Here is a 23,355-nt window from a genome sequence, read left to right as displayed (position 1 = left end):
TCCCTGACTTCAGACTATACTAGAAAACTACAATAATCAAGACAGTGTGACACTGGCACAGAAACAGAAATATAGATCAATGAAACAGGATAGAAAGCCCAGAGATAAACCCACGTACATATGGTCACCTTATTTTTGATAAAGGAGGCAAGAATATACAGTGGAGAAAAGACAGCCTCTTCAATAAGTGGTGCTGGGAAAACTGGACAGCTACATGTAAAAGAATGAAATTAGGACACTCCCTAACACCATACACAAAAATAAACTCAAAATGGATTAAAGACCTAAATGTAAGGCCAGACACTATCAAACTCTTAGAGGAAAACTTAGGCAGAACACTCTATGACATAAATCACAGCAAGATCCTTTTTGACCCACCTCCTAGAGAAATGGAAATAAAAATAAACAAATGGGACCTAATGAATCTTAAAAGCTTTTGCACAGCAAAGGAAACCATAAACAAGACAAAAAGACAACCCTCAGAATGGGAAAAAGTATTTGCAAATGAAGCAACTGACAAAGGATTAATCTCTAAAATTTACAAGCAGTTCATGCAGCTCAACATTAAAAAAAAAAACAACCCAATCCAAAAGTGAGCAGAAGACCTAAATAGACATTTCTCCAAAGAGATATACAGATTGCCAACAGACACATGAAAGAATGCTCAACATAATTAATCATTAGATAAATGCAAATCAAAACTACAATGAGATATCATCTCACACCAGTCAGAATGGCCATCATCAAAAAATCTACAAACAATAAATGCTGGAGAGGGTGTGGAGAAAAGGGAAACCTCTTGCACTTTGGTGGGAATGTAAATTGATACAGCCCGCATGGAGAACAGTATAGAGGTTCCTTAAAAAACTAAAAATAGAACTACCATACGACCCAGCAATCCCATTACTGGGCATATACCCTGAGAAAACCATAATTCAAAAAGAGTCATGTACCACAATGTTCACTGCAGCTCTATTTACAATAGCCAGGATAGGGAAGCAACCTAAGTGTCCACTGACAGATGAATGGATAAAGAAGATGTGGCACATATATACAATGGAATATTACTCAGCCATAAAAAGGAATGAAACTGACTTATTTGTAATGAGGTGTATGGACCTAGAGACTGTCTTACAGAGTGAAGTGAGTCAGAAAGAGAAAAACAAATACCGTATGCTAACATATATATGGAATCTAAAAAAAAAAAAAGTTTCTGAAGAACCTAGGGGCAAGATGGGAATAAAGATGCAGACCTACTAGAGAATGGACTTGAGGATATGGGGAGGGGGAAGGGTAAGCTGGGACAAATGAGAGAGTGGCATGGACATATATACACTAACAAACGTAAAATAGATAGCTAGTTGGAAGCAGCCACATAGCACAGGGAGATCAGCTCGGTGCTTTGTGACCACCTAGAGGAGTGGGATAGGGAGGGTGGGAGGGAGGGAGATGGAAGAGGGAAGAGATATGGGGACTTATGTATATGTATAACTGATTCACTTTGTTATAAAGCAGAAAGTAACACACCATTGTAAAGCAATTATACTCCAATAAAGATGTTAAAAATTTTTTTTGATAAAATAAATAAATCTAAAAAAAAAAAATCAAAGGGCCCTCTTAAGCAGCAACACTGTGTGGATATCATGTCATATTGATTTAACCTGTGTTGAAGGGATTGTGTTCCAGAATGACAGGTCCAGGATATTCCAGGGAAGGTGTACATGTTTATCTAAGGGGCAGCTGAACTGATGTGTGATTACTCCAAAGTGTCTCTGTGACCTGGTGTGTTCAGTCCACACTGGAGACATTAAGGCAATTTGTTGAGGCAGGGTGGGGTAGTATAAACCATAAGGAGTTTGCAGCCAGATGAACTATGGTTTGTCCCCTGATTCTGGCACTTAGATACTATGTGTCTATGTTTATAGCACAGTGTCTAACAGAGTCTCTTCCTCCAAATCATTCAAATTCATCCAGAATTCTCTTTTTCAAACACAGACTAATCTTCTTTAAAACGCTTTTCATAAACCCTCGTCATTAGCAAGGTGAAATTCAAACTCCTTGGGATGGCACCTACATTTTTCTAAAGGTAGCCCCAGATGCTCTACCCAGCCTCTTCTGCCATCTCCCCTAAATTCTCTTCAATTTCACCTACAGACACACCTCCAGTGGCTCCAAAGGCATTATGAGCTACCACTTTTAGAATCCTTTTAAAATCTGTTCCCCATCTTCCAAAACCCATCTTCTCTTTTTCTAGCTGGGAAATGCCAATTCAGTCTTTAAAGTCCAACTCAGGTGGCACATTCTCTATGAAGATTTCATTTGCCAATGGCATTATTTGCCAAACCACATCCCCTTCTTTTCAATTAATGTTTACACAGTACTTCGTGGCTGAATCTTTTGAAGAAACTATCACTTTTAATTATTATTTCTTGATTTGTTTACTTCACTGCTAGAATTAGCTTCTTGTGAAAAGGAGCTAAATTTTATTAATTTTTGCCTCCCTAGAATCTAACAGGACTTGGCCTATGGGAGGGTATGTATGCTAAATGAATAAATGTCTAGAGGACTGATGTGAATTCAATTGTAAAAAATGGATTAAAGATAAAGATAATAACCCAAAATAGAAAACTGCTGCATGATTTGCTCAAGTTGCCTGAACATGTATACTCCCCAGATAAATCTGCCTTGCACTCACATTCAGCATTTCCAGAAACACTAGTTAAGAAGATCCCACATGCCGCGAAGCGGCTAGGCCCGAGAGCCGTGGCCGCGGAGCCTGTGCTCCGCAAAGGGAGAGGCCACAGCGGTGAGAAGCCCGTGTACCGCAAAAAAAAAAAAAAAAAAAAGAAATTAAAAGCAGTGTAGAGACTGAATCATCACTAAGTAACCAATAACGACATTTATTTGATAACACTTGAATAAGTCCACTAGAGTACTTCCACAGAGTATAAATTTTCTTGTAAAAGTATTAAGTAGGGGGCTTCCCTGGTGGCGCAGTGGTTGGGAGTCCGCCTGCTGATGCAGGGGATACGGGTTCGTGCCCCGATCCGGGAAGATCCCACGTGCCACGGAGCGGCTGGGCCCATGAGCCATGGCCGCTGAGCCTGTGCGTCCAAAGCCTGTGCTCCGCAACGGGAGAGGCCACAACAGTGAGAGGCCTGCGTACCGCAAAAAAAAAAAAAAAAAAAAAAAAAGAAAAGTATTAAGTAGGGAAGCTTGCCGTGTCCAGAAAACACATCTGTGAGTTACTAGTTCATTGTCCATCACAGATGGCCAATTTCAGTATATGAAAAAATTGAATTCTCTTTTAATTATCAATGAGTACTTGTAATTACAAGATTTTTTTTCATACTGGGAGCCATCCTTTTAAATGAATTGTTTTCTTTTGGTAAATCCTGAGATTAAGTCATTGACTCAATTCTCTGCAGGGCACAACAGACCCAGATCACTTCATAGATCTTAGCAAATGACAAGGATACCTGCCACAGCAAAGTGTTGGTGACAGGGAATATCTGGCACATTGAAAGAAAACAACCCACACCCTTGAGTGCAGAATCTGCTTTATCACCCTGTTAGGGAGAATCTTAAACTAGATTGCTAGCTGATTCAATTCAACCAGACAAGTAACTGAATTCTCAACTTCAATGACTTGAATGGTATTCTAACAAGACACAGGAATGAGTAAAGGAAAGACATCAGAGTTTTATTTGGCAATGGATATACAAAATGCCTCGATTTTGTAACAAGAGGTAGTGAATCTTAAGGAGGAAGAGTACTGGATTCTGAAGGCAGAAAGATCTGTACTGGCTCGAGTCTTGGCTGTGCCACCTATTAGCTGTCTGACTCTGGAAAGGTCACCTAAACTCTCTAAATCTCAATCCCTTAATTTACAAACTAGGACTGAAAATGAACATATTTCATAGTTGAAGAATTTTCTATAATTCTTGTGGAGTATTTAGCACAGGACCAGGCACGGAGCAAAGGTTAAAATTTGGTTGGTAGTAGTATAAGCCTCCATCCTTAACAACATTAAATCATTCTTTTGAATCTAGACCTGAAACTAGATAACTGTAAACATCTTCAAAGATTTCATCATTAACTTTGATTCCACACAATCTATTTTTTTTTATAGACTACCCCATCTACGTGAATGGCACCATCATCCAGCAGTATTCAAACCAGAAAAGTGTAAATCATGGTGGATTCCTCCCTTTCCTTCAGCCCCCTATTTGATCCACTGACAAATTCTATTGATTCTACTATCAATACTCCCTTATTATTGCAATCACCATTGTCCAGTAAACCATATTCTCTTGCCTAGACATCTACAGTTGATTTCTAATTGATCTGTCTTCATTGTCCCTAGATCGCTGCCATCTATTCTTTACAGCACAGAAAGAGGCTTTCAATGGCTTTCCATGAATTTGCTTAAAATTGAATTCAATCTCCTCCCATGACCTGAAAGGTGCTTGCCCTCTTCTTCAAGCTGCACCTGACTCCTTGTACACTAGACTCAAGCCACAGTGGCTTTCTTTTTGTAACTAAAACACTTGTCCTTGTTCAATGACTGGCTCTTTCTTTCATTTAAAATCTCAAATTAACCATCATTTCTTGGGAGAAGACTTTCTTGACCATCTTGTCTATGTATAATCCCTATCACCCGTTAGCCCTGTTATTCCCTTTCCAAGCAAACTGTTCGTTCCCTGCATAGCTCTTACCACAATCTTTGATGTGTTTATTTGATTTCCCCACCAATCTGTAATCTGAATATGTGTACTGTCTTTTGTGTTCCCAACTAAATGCTTGGTATTCAGCATTAAAATATTTGTTAAAATACTAAGCAAGTTAAAATTTTATTGGATGTGGCAATGTGGCAGACAGTGTTTTAGACATTGTAAATATGAAGCTTAATAATGTGTAGTAACTGCACCCAAGGAGCAAACAACCTATCAGAGAGCTGCTGCCAGAGAATTCACACATTTTATAATAAGGAGGGGATGATTTGTTTAAGGTTCACAGGAGTTGATATTTGATCCTGATCTTGATAAATGAAATACTACCTGAAAAGAAAAATGGGGATGCAGGGGGAGGAAGGAACAATGGGAAGAAGTTATTTTGGAGAGACCAAAGAACAAAGGCATGAAGGTGGATTTTAATTGCCAGGATATCTATTACCCATTGCCTTGGTTCTGAACACAAAAGAAATTGTGAAAAGATGAGGTTTTCTGAAGCCAACATATCTTATTTCTTCTGACGAACAATAACTGCTGTAACCGAAACAGTATAGAATACTTGTGCTGTTATTTCGTCATCTATAAAGTGAAGAGATTAGAATAATATGCTTTTTATGGTTTTTCCAAATGGGAAATCCCATGATTCTTGGTTTTTCTTTTATATTATAAGCTTCTTGAGGGCAGGGATCATTGTACTGATGGTTCAATAAATGTTTAATGAATAGATTCACTTTTACACAAATTATATTCATGTGATATTTTGCCCAGTAGTTCCAATATATGTGGATTTCAAATTTCGATGCCAACTTATTAACAACTGTGAAAACCAACACAGGATCTACTTTTTGGATTGCTTTTGGAAGCAAGTTAGGTGGGTTAAATTTTAGTCAATCTTGGAATGTGAATACTTCTCTAACCTTTCCTTTATCCTATCATAAATGGATATATTAAAAAGGAAAGCATTGCAAGAGACAAAGAAAGGATAACAATAAGATAGTGATGCCTTCAACCTTCATCACCAAAATGTGTAAAAGTGAATATGTGAAGAAAGAAAAGTGCCAATGATTCCCAGAGTCAAGACAAATGATGGTAAATACTAGTTAGGTGGTGTAGTGGCTGAGAGGAATTCTAGCTTCCAAAAGGATTAGAGTAGATGGAACATATGTCTTTTATGTCCTTTTAATTGACTTTCACTCAATATAAAAAACTAACCAATTCCAGCAACAACAACAGCAAAATGGCATGATCCTCTAGCACCAGCTTGTATTTCCTTCAAATCAAACTAACATTTAGAAGAGCGGTCTTCATTTCATCACCTTTACTGAACTCTGTGCTTCATGGTCTCAATCTGCCAAGAATTTCTTTATATTCTCCCAATGTCTTAAACATAGTAAATATCCACCTACTATTGGCTCAATAACTAGTTTTGAAACAGAACTAAACAAAGAAGAGACACCTCTCTGAGAAGTTCTGTAATTGCTATCTATCTTCATTTTCTTATTTTGCATTAATTTCCTTCATGCAACCTATATGTAGCCAAATTCAAGTATATACTATGCATCTTTTTGGAGCTTTGAATATTCAACTACCTTCTCTGTCTGGAATTCCCTGTCATTCATCTTCAAAGACCTAACTTCTAACCAACATTCAAGGCCTAGTTCAAGCATACTTCTTCCTCATATCCTTCCTCATTCCTCTACTTCAAAGACATCTCTAATATTCTTCCTCCATAGCACAGAATCTATACTTTCTTTCAATCAATTAGCACTTTCTAGATTGCTTTATACATACTAATTTACAAACCTAATTTCCCCTAGTAAAGTGAATCCCCAGTGGGGAAAAGCATCTCTATCATATTAGGTTTCTGGTTGGAATAACTGGGTGCTTAAGAGAGTTGTTTACTGAGAAAAGGAAGGACAGACAGTCAAGACTCAATTTGTTTGCTCTCAACTCTGAAGGTATCTGGAAGAAAACTAGGCTGAAACAAAAAAATATAATTTTTAATAAAACTTCATCAAACTGGTACACTTAAAATACATATTGTATGTCACTTATGCTTTAATGAAAGTTGATGTTTAACAGTAATGGTTTTCAATACTTCAATATTGATTTTATTTACTATTATATCACATATTCATTGCATTTTTGCGCATGTTGTGGTCAGCAAAAATACACAAATCACTCTCTCTGACAACCCATCTCTACCCATAATTGAAGTCTCCCAAAAATATCATTTTATATTATAACCTTTAAGAGTTAAAAACACAATAAATGAAACAAGGGAAAAATCAAATAAGGGCTTCTTTTAATGCATTTAATTTTATCTTTAATTTCATTCTGAAATAATTTCAGACTTACAAAAAAGGGTGGAAATATAGAACAAAGAATTTCCACATACCCTTCACCCAGGTTCTTCAAATGCTAACATTTATCAAAATCACAATATACAGTACAAATCTAGAAAATTAATATTAATGTGATACAATTAACTAATCTAAAGACCCACTTAAAATTTTGTCAATTGTCCCACTAATATCCTTTATTTGGTCCATGATCCAATCTATGACATTTGGTTGCCATATCTTCTTAGTCTTCCTGAATCTGGGACAGTTCCTCAGTTTTTCTTTCATGACCCTGAGAGTTTTGAAGAGTACTGGTCAGTTAGTTTGTAGAATGCCCCTCAATTTGAGTTATTCTGATGGCTCCTCATGATTAAATTCTGTTATGAGCTATAATAGCACAGAAGTGATATTGTGCCCTCTAGAGAACAGGATGTTAATGTGACTCATTAGGGGTAAGATTAACTTTGACCCTGTGGTTAAGATGCTGTCTGCCAGGTTTCACAAATGTAAAGTTACTCATTTTGCCTTTGTGCTTAATAAGTCCTTTGTGAGGAGATACTTTGAGACTATGTATATATCCGATTTCTCATTATATTTTCGTCCACTAATTTTGTCATTCGTTGATGGTACTTCTCTCCAAAAATTATTACTGTAGTGTTTGGCAATTAGCAATTTTTAAAATTTCTATCATTTCTGCTACATTTATTAGCTGGAGTTCTACTATAGGGAAGAAATGCCCCCCATTTACTTAGTCAATTATTATATTATATTAGGCAATAATTTACATAGTCATTTATTTGCATCAGTATTAACTTACAAGAATTTCTTGTGTGTATATGCCCAGCAGTGGGATTGCTGGGTCACATGGTAGTTCTATTTTTAGTTCTTTAAGGAACCTCCATACTGTTCTCCATAGTGGCTGTACCAATTTACATTCCCACCAACAGTGCAAGAGGGTTCCCTTTTCTCCACACCCTCTCCAGCATTTACTGTTTGCAGATTTTGTGATGATGGCCATTCTGATTGGTGTTAAGGTGATACCTCATTGTAGTTTTGATTTGCATTTCTCTAATAATGAGTGATGTTGAGCATTTTTTCTTGTGTCTGTTGGCCATCTGTATGTCTTCTTTGGAGAAATGTCTATTTAGGGCTTCTGCCCATTTTTGGATTGGGTTGTTTGTTTTTTTGATATTGAGCTACATGAGTGGTTTGTATATTTTGGAGATAAATCCTTTGTCCATTGCTTCATTTGCAAATATTTTCTCCCATTATGAGGGCTGTCTTTTCGTCTTGTTTATGGTTTCCTTTGCTGTGCAAAAGCTTTTTAAGTTTCATTAGGTCCCATTTGTTTATTTCTGTTTTTATTCTCATTACTCTAGGAGGTGTGTCAAAAAAGATCTTGCTGTGATTTATGTCAAAGAGTGTTCTGCCTATGTTTTCCTCTAACAATTTTATAGTGTCTGGCCTTAGATTTAGAGAAAACCATAATTCAAAAAGACACATGCACCCCAATGTTCATTGCAGCACTGTTTACAATAGCCAGGACATGGAAACAACCTAAATGTCCATCAACAGAGGAATGGATAAAAGAAGATATGGTACATATATACAATGGAATATTACTCAGCCATAAAAAGTAACAAAATTGGGTCATTTGTAGAGACGTGGATGGACCTAGAGTCTGTCATACAGAGTGAAGTAAAGAGAAAAAGAAATATCGTATATTAACGCATATATGTGGAATCTGAAAAAATTGGTATAGATGATCTGATTTACAAAGCAGAAATAGAGACATGGACATAGAGAACAAATGTATGGATACCAAGGGGGAAAGGGGTGGTGGTGGGATGAATTGGGAGATTGGGATTGACATATGTACACTATTGATACTATGTATAAAATAGATAACTAATGAGAACCAACTGTATAGCACAGGGAATTCTACTCAATGCTCTGTGGTGACCTAAATGGGAAAGAAATCCAAAAAAGAGGGAATATATGTATACATATAGCTGATTCACTTTGCTGTACAATAGAAACTAATGCAACATTGTAAAGGAACTATATACTCCAATAAAAGTTTAAAATATAGACTTTCTTTTGTTGTATGTATTATAATTCATTATTATTATTATTATTATTATTTTTGCTCATGTTATCTCAGATTTGGCAATTGGGAGTTACTTTAATTGGGGTCTACAACAGGGTTCTTAACCTAGATGAGTTTCAAGTGGGCTTTGTTTTTCTTAAATGGTAAGTGTTATTTTCCCCTTAAGTACAATTTTCATGGTTTGCCTCAAATTCATAAATAAATCCAAGACTCTAAAAAAATTCAAAACTATTGTTCTTATCTACTAATACATACATTATGACTGCTGTATTATTTTGATTAGTTGGAGTTTTGAGGTTTGAGGTGATGATTATGGACCAGGCCAGAAAATTAAGAAAAGAGTAAAAGTCAGCAGTATTTTCTTCATTCCTGCAAGTCACTATGATGTTACACAGTAGTTAACATTATAGCCTACTTTTTTGAGTGGCCCATCCGAAGCATTAATGAGTACATATGTTCTTCAATTCTCATCACAAAGTGTCCTTCAAATATATTTTTGAAAACTGTGTACTAATGACTATTAACATAAATGTTGAAGTGATGTGGAATTAAAATGGGAGCCAGAGACAAAACCAGTCTGGCCCTGCAACTAGGTACTTGACACTAGGTAAGTAACCTAACAATTATCCTCAATCTCCATAATCTTCAAAAAGGAAATGTTAGAGAGGATCACCTCTATTGTTTCCTCCTGAGTTCTAAAGTGTGATTCTATGCTAGGACATATCAATGGTAACTTTTACCTAAAGGACCTCTGGCAGAGAGAACAAATGGCTGAAAAGACAAACACATTAGAAAAGAGACTTCTATTATAGTAAATCACACTAAACTGATTTCTTAGGAGCTTCATGAATCTTGCTTGAGTTATAGGACATTAGACTTCAGCGATCAAAAATTTATATGATAGAATTAGTCTTTGAAATTCTACTTTATTTTGTTCTTGATCATTAAATAGCCTTCCACCTCGCCTTTTATGATTGTAAGTCAAGACCATTTTAAAACTTTTTTTTTTTTTTTTTTTTTTTTTTGCGGTACGCGGGCCTCTCACCGCTGCGGCCTCTCCCGTTGCAGAGCACAGGCTCCGGACGCCCAGGCTTAGCGGCCACGGCTCACAGGCCCAGCTGCTCCGCGGCATGTGGGATCCTCCCGGACCGGGGCACGAACCCATGTCCCCTGCATCGGCAGGCGGACTCGCAACCACTGCGCCACCAGGGAAGCCCCATTTTAAAACTTTTTAGGGCATTTCCTCCTTTTACCTTCAGAATATTGACAGGAACCATTCTTTTCCATCATATATTAAGAAAGAAGACCTGGTACCTATTCCTTTTATTTCACTGGTTTTCCTCTCAGCAAGGTTTATGTTTTCCCCTGCAGCAGTTAAGACATATCTCATAAAAAAGAAATAGTATAAGGGCATAAAGCCCTTGAATTAGTAATTAACAAGTCAAAAGACTTTAAAAAGAAAACTATATTCAGCTCGAGAAAAAGTTCTTACCAGCCTAGAATACTCAGAGTTCAGTAAGCTGAGCTTCACGGTAGCTCAGATAACCAATTTCTGCCAACAGTGTTTGGCTATCAAGATACAAAGAAAAACAAAATTTGGGGGAAATTTCCAGGATAGTCTAATTACTTACATTTTTCATTCTAAGGAATTTCATTTCTATTTCTTTATTGTCAAAGATTCCCCCCACCCGGGCTTCCCTGGTGGTGCAGTGGTTGAGAATCTGCCTGCTAATGCAGGGGACACGGGTTCAAGCCCTGGTCTGGGAGGATCCCATATGCCACGGAGCAACTAGGCCCGTGAGCCACAACTACTGAGCCTGCGTGTCTGGAGCCTGTGCTCCGCAACAAGAGAGGCCACGATAGTGAGAGGCCCGCGCACCGCGATGAAGAGTGGCCCTGGCTTGCCACAACTAGAGAAAGCCCTCACACAGAAACGAGGACCCAACACAGCAAAAATAAATTAATTAATTAATAAAAAAAAAAAGATTCCCCCCACCCCATTCTCTCCTCTCAGTTCTTGTCCTTTATTGTCCTACTGTGATTTTAACTAGGGGTGTTCATCAAAATTACCCATTATGCTTGAAAAACAATAACTCTTAAGTCTGTATCCCAAACACTCCTGATTTGGTAGCTTTTTCTTGATTCTGCAGCTTTTTTCTTATAGTTCATGATTCATCAGACCAGACCACTCTTCCTTCAGTTTCTTGCCTGGTTCTCTTCCTCACAGAATGCCTGTATCTCTGCCTACATGATATGTCAGAGATGCTTTCCTTAACTTCCTATTCAAAGTAGTCCCTCCTTCTCTCTCCTCAACAATATCCCTTTACTCTTATCTATATTTCTTCTTGGCAGTTATTACTACCAAATATTACACATTTATTTCTTCTTTTGACTATTACTTTTCTCCTAGTCCAAGCACCAAGAGGGCAGAGAATTTCTATTGTGTTCATTGGGATATTTATACCCTACGTCTAAGGTAGGCCTTGCCCATAGTAGGCAATGGATCAACATTTGTAGAAGGAGATATGCTCCACAGCTGAGAACCACTTTCCCAGCAAGTCAGCAATGTTACAAAATAGTAAAACGAAAATCTCTCAGTATAACAAGATACGACACGAGATCCTAAAAAAGACTTACTATATATCACATGTCTTTTATTTGAAATATAAAAAGCTTCTCAATAATCTAAGAATGGGTGTTAGTCATGCCCTTTTAAAATATATTCATATCTGTTTATTTTTTCTTTATAGATGAGTCTGGGAGAAATTTCGAGATCTACAAAAAGGAAGAGTTAAAAATAAAAGGAGATGGAAGGCAACGGACAATTCTCGCCTTCACTGATTCTTTCACAAAGGAGCTGCGGGATGGGTGGAGGGCATCTCTCCCCTCTTAAGGAGTCATATCAAAATCATCTGGGGCCTGTTCAGACTTGTTCCCTTGACCCTTGAGCCCCCAGAGAAAAGTGTTAATTTAGTGAGCTGTCTTTCCAGTGTTCAAATCCCCAGATTTGCATGACAAATCACCTATGGAACTTTACCACATTCATATGCACAGTCACCACTATCACTAGGCAATATGGCCCTAAAACAAAACATATTTGTGTCAGAGGTGGCAACTAGTATGGTTAATCTAAAACAGCAGATAAACCAAAGCTATTTAACATTACTCGTGACATATAATATATTGTGTTTTAAGTGTTTTCCTTGGTTACACTTAAACTATGATTAATCTGAGTTAAAATTAAATATAATGAATTTCCTAAACAAGTTTCACCTCCCAATAACCCTGCCTCCTCCTCCTTCTACCTTGTTAAAGCAGAGGCAATAATTTATTCTCTCACAGTTTCCATGGGTCAGGAATTTGGAAGCAAAACTTGGCTGGATGATTCTAGCTTGGTTTTTCTCGTGAAGTCAAAGTCAGATGTCAGCTGGGGCTGTTCAGCTGAAGGCTTGACTGGCGTCAAAAGATATAAGGATTCCACGTTTGTTTTTCATTTTATTATTTTTTAAAGCCACTTTATTGAGGTATGATTGACATGTAAAAAGCTGTACATATTTAATGTATATAACTCAATGAGCTTGGGAATAAATACACACCCACGAAACTAACATCACCATCAAGACTAGACATATCCATCAACTCCCAAAGTTTCCTCCTGCTCCTTTATTATTAATTAATTTTTTTGTGGTAAGAACACCTAACATAGTATCTACCCTCTTAGAAAATTGTAAGTATACAATATAGTATTGTAAGCTATAGGCACTATGCTACATAGTAGATCTCCAAAACTTGTTTTGTGTAATTGAAACTTTGTACTCTGTGACCATCTCCTCCTCATTTTCCTACTCCCTCTGCTCCCTGGCAATTATCATTCTAGTCTCTGCTTCTATAAGTTTGAATATTTTAGATTCCACATATAAGTGAGATTATGCAGTATTTGTCTTTTTGTGTCTGGCTTATTTCATTAGCATAATGGCCTCCAATTCCATCCATGTTGTTGCCAGTAGCAGGATTTTCTTCTCTTTAAGGCGGAATAATATTCCATTTTGTGTATAAACCTCATTTTCTTTATTCATTCATCCATGGCTTGACAATTAGGTTATTTTCATATCTTGGATTTCACCTTTAAGGTGGCTTACCTGTACAGATGGCAAAGTGATGCTGGCTGTTGGCCTGAGGTATCAGTTATTCTTCACATGAGCCTCTCCACAGAGTTGCTTGAGTGTTCTCACAGCATGGCAGCTGCTTTCCCTCAATACCTGTTTCTGCCCTAAACACTGGGGTAGAGTTTTTTTTCTTCTACCCTTCCCCTAGATGCAACAGGTCTTTGTCTATTCCCTGGACACCACAGGCTTTGTTGCACCTCCTCCAGCAGTGTAAGACTCTTACTTTTTGGAGAAAATGGTCCCAGGAAGGGAGCAAGGCTTTGTGCCTGACCCCCTCTCCAGGTTATTCTTGACAATGAAACCAGCTCAGTGAGGTCTGCATCCCTTTCTCTCCAGATTCTGATCCAGGCTCACCAGTGGCAAAAGGGAATAGGGTTCATGAGACTGGGGGCTGAGATGGGGCTCCATCCCAGGCTCCATACATCACCCTGAGAAAATCCCTTGGTGTTTTCTGCCCTGAGAGTCTGGGAAAATCAGGGGCATCAAATGCGGGTGGGAGGCTGTGCTCCTTGTTTAGATCTCCCACAACAGTTGAGCAAATATCAACTGGCCATCTGCTAAGCACCTTCTCAGTTCTAGACATGCTATGTTCACAGTCTCCTTTCTTCTTTAGAACTCTCCTGTGAGCATAGGACTGTTATCCCCATCTCACTGGTGAGGAAACCGAGGCATTGAGACGTTGCTACTTGTACCTACAAGGCCTCTCACCTTGGGCAGGCTTAGACCCAAGACTGTCTTGCCTTTCCTCTATAGTCTGCCGCCTCCTACACATTTATTTTACAGGTGTTTAAAATAAAGGATGCAGCTCAGGAACAGCCAGATGGAAGAGATGCATAAGGCAAGGTCTTAGTGGAGGGGTACAGAGCTTCCATGCTCTTTGTAGGCTTTCACCCTCCCAGCACTGTGATGTGTTCACCAACACAGAAGCTCCACCCTGTCTTCTTTTGATGGTTACCATCACCACATTATCATTATCTGAGACTCTTTTACAAACTTCAAAGAATTTTAAAAATATACCTCAATTTTATTGACATTTTAAAGCCTCTGTTTCCTCTAGAAAAAAAAGGTAATAATAATTCCCATCTTGTAATATACTTCAAAAAAATATAGACACCCAATAAATGCTAATTTACTTCCTAAACACTGCTTTCATTATATTGTTAAGCTGATTAAAGCCTTCCTTTGTCATTTATATCCTCTTATTTCAAGTCCAAAGTTTCTGCCTCTCAAGATTGTTCATAATCTACCTCTATGTTATTTACACTCATTTGTTCATTTATCCATTCTTTCACTAAACATATGTTTAACATTTAATAATTTAAGAACCCTTTTCAAGATTAGAAAGTATGAAATAAAATACGAGCATCCCTTTGAAAAGGAGTTCAGTTTAAATTAAAGAGACAGCCATGAAGCAAATCACTGGGACCTCAAAGTACTCCCTTGGTTCAGGAACTATGCCTGGGTTTTGATATGGAGACTATATTTGACTACCAGGTAAACTAAAAGAAGAGCGTATTTGCTGACTAGTTAACTAAGGTAAAGGTACCAAAGGAGACTAAAGGAAACTGTGCTTTTCCTCTACCATAGGGGCACGTTTCTCCCCATATCAGTGCAAGGAAGTACACTTTTTGCTGTCAATTTCTTCTACAGTTTCTGTCTCAACCTGTGTGGCATGTAAAGAAAGCCTCTGTGTTTGTGTAGGGCTTGAGTTTGGTGAGCCATGATTTTAGATAACCATAGGAAGTCATAAAATGGCTAGCATAGGAGTTAATAATTATTCTAACATCGTTAGGGAAAAAACTCAATTTTCTTGGCTTCAAATTTCCATGAGGTAGTTTCAATAGAATATCATTATTGGTTTTCTTCATGCCTCCAACTCTTATTTAATTGATAAATTTGAGATAGGGCTTGCTCATCTCAGTGTTGTAGATCTGACAGTCTACAATAGGGCAATGGGGGGGGCGGGGAGGAAAGAAAGAGATTCAGTCTGCTATCTGTCATGCTTAAAACTCTCTATCTGTCCTATAAAGGAAACCTGAAATTATCCAGTCAGATAGAGATGGGGGGTTGCGAGTAAGATTGTCTAATTTAGAACAAGGTTTCTAAACCTTAGCACTGTTGACGTTTTAGACTGGATAATTCATATTCCTTTATTGTGTAGGGCTGCCCTTGTGTTGTAGGTGGTTTAGCAGCATCCCTGGCATCTCCTACTAGTGGCAGTAGCATCCCTTCCCAGTTATGACAACCAAAAATGTCTCCAAACATTGCCAAATATCCCTGATGGAAGGGGCTGGGACAAAGTGCTCTCCGCTGAGAATCACTGATTTAGAATAAGAAAAATCTTTGTGGCTATAAATTTAAGTCATGTGCAATTCAGCTCTTATAAATAATAAAACTATTTATTCTCCATCTGCCTGTTCACCATGTCTATCTTTCAGTTGGCTCTAAACTTGGGAAGGGAAGGGGGGACTGTTATTATTATCTCCTCAAGACCTCTACCTACATTAATTACTTCAGATGCAATGAACTTATTAAGTTTGAAAAATTATTTTCTCTTTTCCAGTTCCATTCTCTGATGCTCAGTTAGCTTTAGAATAATTTCTATTATTTGAGCCAGAGACTCAGCCTATTACTTAACCTATTTAATAGTATTAAAAACAAAAGTCCTTTTTCGATGGTTATAAAACCAAAACTGCAGCACTTTATTCCTTGACACCTAAGCTTACTGTCTGGTGAATATATTATATTCATTTCTACTTTCTTGTCAATGGAGTCTACCTAGAAAACCTTTACAATTCCATGTGCCCTTTAAAAAACTAAAGAAAACAAATGAAAAGAACCCCAAAAACAAAGCCCTAAAGACCCAATTTAACCTCCAGCTTCCTGATGAATTAGAGAAATAGTGAACATCTTGTATAGTCTTTCAATTTTATGAATACAGAAACTAAACCCCAAGAAGGGACATGACTATCTAAGGTCACGAAGTCAACCAGGAACAGAGCTACAGGTAACACCTCTGCTTCCTCTAAGTCCCAATTTAATACTCTCAACACTTCACAACTTGATGACTGTTGCTCCCTCTAAAGTCTTGAAGAATTTATAATGCAGTGCCTCCCGATGTATCTTAACAATAGCATGCCTTTTATCGCTCAACCTTTGCATTTTTTTGCATCTTTTTTTATCCTTGACTAAATTATAAGTACTGAGGCCAAGGACCATATTGAGTCTCTGCTGCATTACTCCAAGAGCCTCCTGTAGGTCTGAGCACCCCTTAGGGTCTAGGTCTATTCTTATTGACTGCCTCTCTAGTGGTAGGAGAAAACAGCCCAGGGGCACAATGCATAATACAAGTAAAAACAGCATCTCCACAGGAATTTGTTTTCTGCGTGATAATCAGTCTTCATAATGGGAATTAGTGCCAATGAACAAATAAAAATGTGTCTGAGTTTCTATACTCATTTTCCATTTCACAGAGAAATGGTATATGTAGAATTTTATACATTGGCATCTCAATGAACAAAATATATTTTTAATATATTGGCATCAGTATTAGGATGAATAAACTCATGATAAGTAAAACTAATAATTTTTCTTCTCCAGTATAATTGTTGGAAATCTAATTTTAAGCATGGAAAAAAGAAGATAAAATACCCAAAGAATTACATTAAAAGTCAAAAGCTGAAAGAGAGAATAGGCTTAGGTACTAAATTTGCCAGGTCAATATAATATGTATTTTACAATTCTAGAAAATAAAACATATAAAATAGAGTATACTACAATCTCAATTATCTTTTAGAAGTAGGCGATTTATATATTATTTCTCCTCAACTGCTTTCTGCCAGTTCACAAGGAAAAAAGAACACCAGTTTGAGGATACTGACTAAATTTCTTCTGGATAAGAGTAAGGCTAATAAAGAAGACATAAAGAACAAATTTAAAAAGAGTCCTTTATAACTTCCAGGGCAGCACTGTGCCAAGAGCTGACTGTGCTTTGTACATATATTACCTTCAATTGTAATGTTGAAAAACATTACTCTATTCAAAAGCGCTAACAATAAGCATCCACACAGAGTTAGCAGGCCTAAATAATTCCTCATCATCCTGGGATGCAAAATGATGCTGGAAAGAACTATCTTGTATGTTAAATATGTATATCAATATTTGAATTGAATGCAGTTATGGACACATTTTGGATGTGGGGCGCAGTCATGGGGGACATCACAGAGGTTTCCAAAAGACTCTAGCAAAACAGGGGAAGTGAATTAAAAGATCAAAAAAACCTCAAAAAGGAGTCACTACTCACAATGTTCATCAGGGTGAGGAGGTAGTTTTGGACATGCTCCTTGCCATGGAAACGGACCACAGAGTCATCCACTCCCAGCAGCACCTCGATGTTGTAATCGTTTTCTCCCGCGTGTCTGCGTCGCCTCATGGCTTCATTCAGCTGCTGGTCAATGTTGCTGTAAACAGTACCTAGATCATCAAGGCCTTCCAGATCCGATTCTATTAAGAAACAAAAGGAACCCAGGCATTTCAGTTTCCCCAATGGGCCTTCTAGTAACTTCTTACAAAAAAAGATCTTCTTGGGGGCCTATAATTATCATCCATAGTCACCAAAATGTAGCTTTTCAGTTTATTCCTTAAATAATGTGCACATGCATGTGTTCAGATAGACCTCCTACAAATTCAACACAGAACAGCAACACTGAGGGCAAAATAATATTACTGCATAGAAAGCAGTGCCACCAGCCAGACCAACTGTTCCAGGAGGAACAGTATTTAGTCTTCCTCCAGCTGTATCCTCAGTGCAGAGCCAAAGGGTGCAGAACATACACAGGCTAAGTAGCTATTAAATAAATGGAGACTATAAATTTAAAGTTCACAGCTTGATAAGTTTACAGTGGTTAAGTTACTTTAATTATGGAGCGGGGAATTTGTATCTCATAAATCTAAACTGCTTCTTTTTCAAGTAGCCTTAACTTAAAAATCAAATTATAGCACGGCAACACAACAAACAGCATTTAGTGGTATGATTATCAGTGACCATATATTACTTTATTTCTTATGAGTGTGGTTTTCTAGTGAATGCTGCTAGGCAGACAGTATAGGTCTTCCACATTTGTACTGGCCATCATCTGGATAGCAGGCCATTTCGATAGCTGTATATCTGAATCCGTGAGATACCAAAGTAAAAAATCAGTCAGAAAATTACCTATAACAAAAGAATATAAAAGTATAAACTATTTTATGCTGTGGAAGAAATTTAATTATTTTTACTTTCCAAGCAGATATACATATACATAGATACACAGATATACATGTACGAACATATCTCTAGATCATCTATGTATCTATCTATCTATCTACCTGTTTGCTATCTATCTATCTATCTACCTGCTATCTATCTATCTATCTATCTATCTATCTCTATCTATCTACCTACCTACCTACCTATCTGTCTATCTATCTACCTGGAGAGAAAGAGAGTGAGAGGCATTCTCAGGTTCTAGTTATCTAGATTACCTTATTACCTAGATTCAGATTACCATAGCTTTGGTGAAGAAAATGCTTTGGTGAATTAAAAAATAAAATGTTATTTGAATACTAAAATAAAAGATATTAATCAAAACTGCAGGTACAGAACTGAAAGAATACTCATTCCCATTTCAAATATATAAAACCTGGAAAGGATTTTATTTTACATACTGCCTTGATGACTAAAACAATCACATATCGAAAAACAAGTTTGACAGAACCAATTCTGACTCATGCTTTATATAGAGGCTTATTTAGTGTTGTACTGAGGCCTGTAAGCCATTTGAAGCAACGTCTGACATTAATGAATAGGCATTGCCCTCTCCATCTTTGTGGTGTTCGTAAAGTTGAGGGGGAAAAGCAGTGTCTCTTGGTCAAGAAGATTGATGACCAAGCCCTAGCCACATGGCACTAGAAGTAGTAGAAGTACAGATCTCACTCATACCCTTTCCACTTTTAAAAAATATAGAGAAACACCAGCACCCTCCCCTACAAGTATGGGCACAGCCTCTGAATATGACTACTCAGGTTTGAAAGCTATACTGTAATTTACTTTGACCCAAGCCCAAATGCTAGATCAATGACTGGGATTTTTCTGCTCATCAGGGAATCACATTGGCTCTACAATAAGTAAATAACTCTCACCACCATCCACGTCAAACAGAAATCTTTCCTCAAAAGTTGTTTTTAAGAGCTGTAAACCCACACTGAAGGCAAGAGACTACACCTGCAAACAGCTTTACTATTCAACCTCAGTCTCTTCACACACTTGAAAATGAGAAAGGTTGTGATAGCGAGCATACAAATAGGAAATTCATACATGAGCTCCCAGTTCTAAAAATGGCTCTTTTTGGCAGAACTGTCAGTTGCAGTATCCAATGGAAATATACCAGCAATGTCATCATGTCATTAAGTCTGATGCATGAATGAAGAAGGCTGAATACTTATTTCAGAAGGACAGTTCATCTTGCTCTAAGATACCTTTGGTTTGGCCTTTGCATCCCTCCTTAAATAGGTGGTTTTTCGGTAAAAGAATCTATTTTTTCATTTCATGAGGAACCTGAGAAGGAAGAAGGACATCTTTTTCTTTCAACCATTGCTTTCATTCAATCAAGAATACTTCTTACATTTAGGTCTTTAATCCACTTTGAGTTTATTTTTGTGTATGGTGTTAGGGAGTGTTCTAATTTCATTCTTTTACATGTAGCTGTCCAGTTTTCCCAGCACCACTTATTGAAGAGGCTGTCTTTTCTCCACTGTATATTCTTGCCTCCTTTATCAAAAGTAAGGTGACCATATGTGCATGGGTTTATCTCTGGGCTTTCTATCCTGTTCCATTGATCTATTGTTCTGTTTTTGTGCCAGTGTCATACTGTCTTGATTACTGTAGCTTTGTAGTATAGTCTGAAGTCAGGGAGTCTGATTCCTCCAGCTCCGTTTTTCTTTCTCAAGATTGCTTTGGCTGTTTGGGGTCTTTTGTGTTTCCATACAAATTGTAAAATTTTTTGTTCTAGTTCTGTGAAAAATGCCATTGGTAGTTTGATAGGGATTACACTGAATCTGTAGATTGCTTTGGGTAGTATAATCATTTTCACAATGTTGACTCTTCCAATCCAAGAACATGGTATATCTCTCCAAAGAAGATATACAGATTGCCAACAAACACATGAAAGGATGCTCAACATCACTAATCATTAGAGAAATGCAAATCAAAACTACAATGAGTTATCACCTCACACCAGTCAGAATGGCCATAAAAAAAATCTACAAACAATAAATGCTGGAGAGGGTGTGGAGAAAAGGGAACCCTCTTGTACTCTTGGTGGGAATGTAAATTGATACAGCCACTATGGAGAACAGTATGGAGATTCCTTAAAAAACTAAAAACAGAACTACCATATGACCCAGCAATCTGACTACTGGGCATACACCCTGAGAAAGCCATAATTCAAAAAGAGTCATGTACCACAATGTTCATTGCAGCTCTATTTACAATAGCCAGGATATGGAAGCAACCTAAGCGTCCACTGACAGATGAATGGATAAAGAAGATGTAGCACATATATACAATGGAATATTACGCAGCCATAAAAAGAAATGAAATTGAGTTAGTTGTTGTGAGGTGGATGGACCTAGAGTCTGTCATACAGAGTGAAATAAGTCAAAAAGAAAAAAACAAATACCGTGTGCTAACACATATATATGGAATATAAAAAAAATGTTTCTGAAGAACCTAGGGGCAGGACAGGAATAAAGACACAGACATAGAGAATGGACTTGAGGACACGGAGAGTGGGAAGGGTAAGCTGGGACGAAGGTAGAGAGTGGCAGTGACATATATACACTACCAAATGCAAAATAGCTAGCTAGCGGGAAGCAGCCGCATAGCACAGGGAGATCAGCTCTGTGCTTTGTGACCACCTAGAGGGGTGGGATAGGGAGGGTGGGAGGGAGATGCAAGAGGGAGGAGATATGGGGCTATATGTATATGTATATCTGATTCACCTTGTTATAAAGCAGAAACTAACACACCATTGTAAAGCAATATACTCCAATAAAGATGTTAAAAAAAAAAAGAATACTTCTGTCCCTATTTCCTCCTGTGCCATACAGTGTTCTTTTCTGTGATTTCTAAAGTGGGCAATGTCAAACATTTGAAAAAAAGACAGTGGTGGAATAACTTCTGGTACTTTTTATTTATATACATCCCTATTAATTACAAACAGTTCTGAGGCTGTGAAATATCTTCATTCATAATAAATTTTTCCCAGTATACATACTTTACGATATAATGATCACAAGCTTTGTAATCAGATATACCTGGCTTCAAATCCTGGCAGTGTCGCATCCTAGAAGTGTGATTTTACTTAAGATGACTAACCTCTCTGAGCCTCAGTTTTCTCATCTGTAAAATGGGATAATAATACCTACTTTGCAGAGTTGTTGTGATTATATAATTAATGTTAGTAAAAACACTGTATACAGTGCTTAGATATAAGTGCTCAACAAATTGTACTTACTGCTGTTACTACTACTATGATGATGATTATGATGATGCTGATTTCCCATTAAGATAAGTATTCTATACCTTTTAAAGCTTCCTACATTTTATTTTATATGTCACATATCAAATGGTTATAGTTCTTTTAAAATAGAGGTGAGAAAAAAATCTGGAATTAATAAAGGAAAATCTGAATTGCTGATAATTTTAGAAAGAATGAGGGTAACAATATCTCATGCAGAGCACAAAGTAGATAAAGCAGAGAAGAATCTAGGATGTTTACTTTCAGTTAAAATTAGGATTAAATCTAATGAGACAAACTTGCTTAGTAGATGAAAAATCTAACATCAAATTGGAAAGAGCTTATAGATGGCACTGATCTTCACTCAGTGCATATTTATTGAGTACCCACTCAATAAATGGTAGATCCTGAGAAGATTAAGAATTCTTTAGTTGTTAACTCTGGGAACCACATGGTTGTACCAGATTTATATTCAGAATGAAGCTGAATTTGTATCATGTAGTCACAAACAATTATATTGGCTTAAATCACTTCCACAAGTTCTACTTTAAACGGACCTAATCAGGGTATTAGAACATGCCTTTTAGTAATAGTTCACACCTTTATAAAGCTTCAGAGTTTAAAAGCAGGCACACACTTTGACAAAATGTGTGTAATTCTAATTCTGTGTCTACTTCTACCATTCTCTCTGTGCCCCCATAAGTATAGGAATAAGAACACTTAAAGGTGAATATCATGTTAATCATGTCCAAACACTCCCTATCAGATCTGTTTTCTGCTTTAAGGACTCAGGAATTACAGAGAAGTCAATAGGCAAGTTCAAGAAGTGAAAGCAGAGTGACATTTTGTTTTGGGTGTTGCAAAGTATGGATCTCTGTGACACACTGTTGGCATCCTGCTAAGTAAGTGCATTCAAGGTGATTTGAAAGGCTGTGGCTGAGTTGGACAGCAGTGATTGATTGATGTGATAACAGAATTTGCAGGAAAACTGAGCATCTTAAAATACATCAATCAATAAATAAGGCCTTGCAGTAAGTATAGTGTGCTACTATTCCCCATGCTTCATTCCAAAAAACTGATGCTTAGGGTATTTTCAAGCTTCACAGAAATATCAAAGGCAATCCCCTTAGCACTTAGAGTGAGTTTTCTGTTTTTCAAACTATTTGGGAAATGTATGTTTTTGAAACTTACCTTAGAAGTTACTGATGAGAATTAATTAATATTTTGGAAACATTTTGATTGTATCCTTTTTTGTACCCCGTAGCTTCCCAATGGCTGTAAAGGCACTTTCAGAAAAAGAATGGTTTTACTATAAAGCCTGTTTTTACAGAAAATATGAAATGTTTGGGGGTAAGCAGGTGACCAATCAAGTCACAGTAAATATAGTTATTTTTAGAGTTAAAGATAGGATATAGTGTTAAATCCGAATTTTGAACTTACTAAATA

General features: G+C 37.2%; 1 protein-coding gene across 1 annotated transcript in view; it reads right to left on the bottom strand.

The window, feature by feature from the left end:
- Window positions 1-23,355, bottom strand: part of ADAMTS3 (ADAM metallopeptidase with thrombospondin type 1 motif 3) — a gene marked incomplete at both ends in the record, with an annotated part of 291,356 nt that overhangs the window by 50,358 nt on the left and 217,643 nt on the right. Inside the window, one exon of the mRNA XM_079705334.1 lies at window positions 17,655-17,854. Coding sequence (XP_079561460.1) covers window positions 17,655-17,854 — 200 coding nt within the window. The remainder of the gene's footprint in view (window positions 1-17,654; window positions 17,855-23,355) is intronic.

The sequence above is a fragment of the Hyperoodon ampullatus genome (genome assembly GCF_949752795.1).
Source record: "Hyperoodon ampullatus genome assembly, chromosome: 1".
NCBI lineage: Eukaryota > Metazoa > Chordata > Mammalia > Artiodactyla > Ziphiidae > Hyperoodon > Hyperoodon ampullatus.
The sequence above is the reverse complement of the archived record's forward strand: the minus strand, read 5'-3'. Positions and strand labels throughout refer to the sequence as shown.